The sequence below is a fragment of the Corylus avellana genome, chromosome 7, assembly GCF_965113065.1.
Source record: "Corylus avellana chromosome 7, dhCorAvel1.hap1.2, whole genome shotgun sequence".
NCBI classification, from domain to species: domain Eukaryota; kingdom Viridiplantae; phylum Streptophyta; class Magnoliopsida; order Fagales; family Betulaceae; genus Corylus; species Corylus avellana.
The window spans coordinates 7,871,976-7,874,680 of NC_142496.1; the positions used below are offsets into that span (position 1 = coordinate 7,871,976).

The 2,705-nt window shown below is 38.0% G+C and overlaps 1 protein-coding gene across 1 annotated transcript; it reads left to right on the top strand.

Annotated features, from left to right (window-relative positions):
• The first annotated feature begins 399 nt into the window (after nt 1-399).
• LOC132185627 (uncharacterized) lies at nt 400-2,422 on the top strand. The gene is made up of 2 exons (XM_059599387.2): nt 400-966; nt 1,398-2,422. Exons 1-2 carry the CDS (start codon nt 403-405, stop codon nt 2,349-2,351), a joined length of 1,518 nt encoding a protein of 505 aa, XP_059455370.2. The 5' UTR covers nt 400-402; the 3' UTR covers nt 2,352-2,422.
• The last annotated feature ends 283 nt before the right edge of the window (nt 2,423-2,705 follow it).

Genomic DNA, 2,705 nt, shown 5'->3' on the forward strand with positions numbered 1-2,705 from the left:
GACTAATAAACCAATTACTTTTGAAAAGTCCTTGCTTCTTTGTGTGTGGAATAACTTTCCTGTCTTGGCTTGTTTAGCGTTTACTTTTGTAACTAAAAGAGATGCAAATTGTATTTGCATACACCTTATACTAAATTTAATATTCAAATATTTTATTTATTTTCAACGACCCATTTTGGTCATTTTATTTTTACCTTTTTCCTTGTCCCACGTACCCTTCCACAAAGTCCGCACGGTAACCAGCATAAAATCACGTGGGTGAGAACCTGAGGGACGGCCAAAAACCCAGATTCAGAAAAGTTTCCGACTTGAAGTTCCTCTGGTTCCTCCTTTGGTTGGAGTTTCTTCAGTTTTCACATTCACAGGTGAAGGATGGATAGAAGGCTTGTTGCAGAAGAGAAAATGATTGCAGAACTCTATGAAGCCTCACGCAATGGGTGTGTAAGCACCTTGACCACTTTGATCCAAAGGGATGCGCGCATTCTTGATAGAGTTTCACTCACATCCTTTAGTGAGACCCCCTTACATTTAGCTGCTTTGCATGGCCATCTTGAAATTAGTAGACTTATTCTTAGCAAGAAACATACACTTGCAAAAGAGGTGGACTCTCTAGGACGAACCCCGCTTCACTTGGCTTCTGCTGAGGGTCACACCGAGATAGTAAAAGCATTGTTGCAAGCAAATACAACTGTTTGCTTAGCTTTTGATCAGCATGAGAGAATTCCTCTCCACTTTGCTGTAATGAGAGGGCGAATAGAGATTATAGAAGAGTTAATTAGAGCTCAACCAGAGTCCATAAGAAAGAATCTCAATGGTGAGAGTGTATTGCACTTGTGTGTTCAATATAATCACCAGGATGCTCTAGAACGGCTAGTGAAGTTGGCTGATTGCGATGAACTCCTCAATTCCAAAGACCATGATGGCAACTCCTTATTGCATTTAGCTGTGATGCTCAAGCAAATGAAGGTAGGTGTGTTAAAAATATCTGTTACTACTCTTTTATAATAGATATTTCTTTCTAGTGATATATAAAGTAGCACACTTTCTGCGTCTACAAATTTATTTGAAATCTACTTCTCTTTTTCCCTTCCTTTTTTCGCGAGCTTGTTTTGCATTCATAAAGTAGGAATAAAATTGTAAATTGGTAGAAGATATATTCGTATGTTAAGTAAGAAAGGAAGGAAGAATCACAATGTTGTCATACATGCCCACAAGAAATAGAAAAAATCCTCTCGTTTCATGTGGTTCTTCTAAAGATCATGCAAAGAGATACGTAACAAATAACCCAAGAAATATCATTCAATGTGGTTGAATTAAATTTATTTGGATTTCTTTTTGTTGAAGTGCTTTTAGAGTTTCCGGTAGCTATTGGTCAACAGAATGTTCTGTTTGCGCAGGCCATAAAATATCTACTTTCAATACCTGCAATTAAAAGAGAGGCTAATGCCACAAACAAGCTTGGCTACACAGCTTCAGATGTCTTAGATGCCTGTGATGTCTGTTCAAGAGATTTTAAATGTTTTGAAATCCAAAAAATTCTAAACGAAGCTGGCGTGAGAAGATCAAAGGGTCTAAATTCTTCCCTACCACCGACACCGAGTAGTGCTAGTGTTGATGGAGCACAACAATCTCAATCAGGGTTTAAGAGATGGTGGGGGTGTGTTCTTTCGTCATTAGGTAAACGCTTGAAGCGCCAGGGAAATTGGATGGAGGAAACACGTGGCGCATTGATGCTAGTGGCTACAATGATGGCAACCATGGCTTTTCAAGCTGGGATCAGCCCACCAGGTGGCGTTTGGCAACAAAATATATCCAACTCCACGGAGGGTTTCACCTGTAGCAACCAAACTGTATGTGAAACAGGCAAAGCAGTTTTATCTTATTCTCATCCAGATGATACATACATATTGTTCTTATATTTCAATAGCACCTCGTTCTTTGCATCTTTGGGCGTCATACTTTTGGTTATTACTGGATTTCCTATTAGGAGCAACTTTTTTATATGGCTTTTGACATCAGCCATGCTTACCTCAGTCGTGTCCACGGCACTTACCTATTCAGTGGCAGTGATTCTTGTAACCTCAAAAGACCTTCGTGAAAGATTTGCTTCGTGGGGCACGAAATTAATATTAGTTTGGTACGGATTGGTTGCGATTGCTATTGTGATTCACATAATTCGCCTACTGCATTGGATGGTGAAGAAGTTGATTCAAATAATTCGCCTACTCTATTGGATGGTGAAGAAGTTGATTGACATAATTCTCCAATTGATCTCTTGGATGTTGAAGATGTTCTGTAATTTCATACACAAGTTAACAAGGAGTGCAACAGAAGACCGAGCTAATGTCTAAGAGGAAAAATGTCATTATCAGAATTTCTGTTTAGCTTGGAATATGAACAGAATTGAAGGAAAAATGATTGGCCTTGTTATCTTTTGCTATTGTGTTCTACTTTAGATTATTATGTTAAAGAAATTTGGCATGCTTTTTTTTGGCTGACTTTTGGCTTAAATTTGGATATTGTTTGATGGTTTATGGAGGAGTTATGCTAAATGACATCCCATGTCCTCTTTGTGTCATTTCTAAATCATTGTGACTTTTAAAATTACTATTGAATTTTCGATAGATTACTATTAAATTTTGATTCAGTGGTGATTTTAAAAACCACATTTATTTGAGAAGACACAAGGAAGACCCACATCTTCC

Coding starts and splice junctions, on each gene's coding strand:
- LOC132185627 (XM_059599387.2), top strand. CDS start 403: ATGATTGCAGAACTCTATGAAGCCTCACGCAATGGGTGTGTAAGCACC. Junction 967..1,397: donor TGATGCTCAAGCAAATGAAG/GTAGGTGTGTTA, acceptor CTGTTTGCGCAG/GCCATAAAATATCTACTTTC.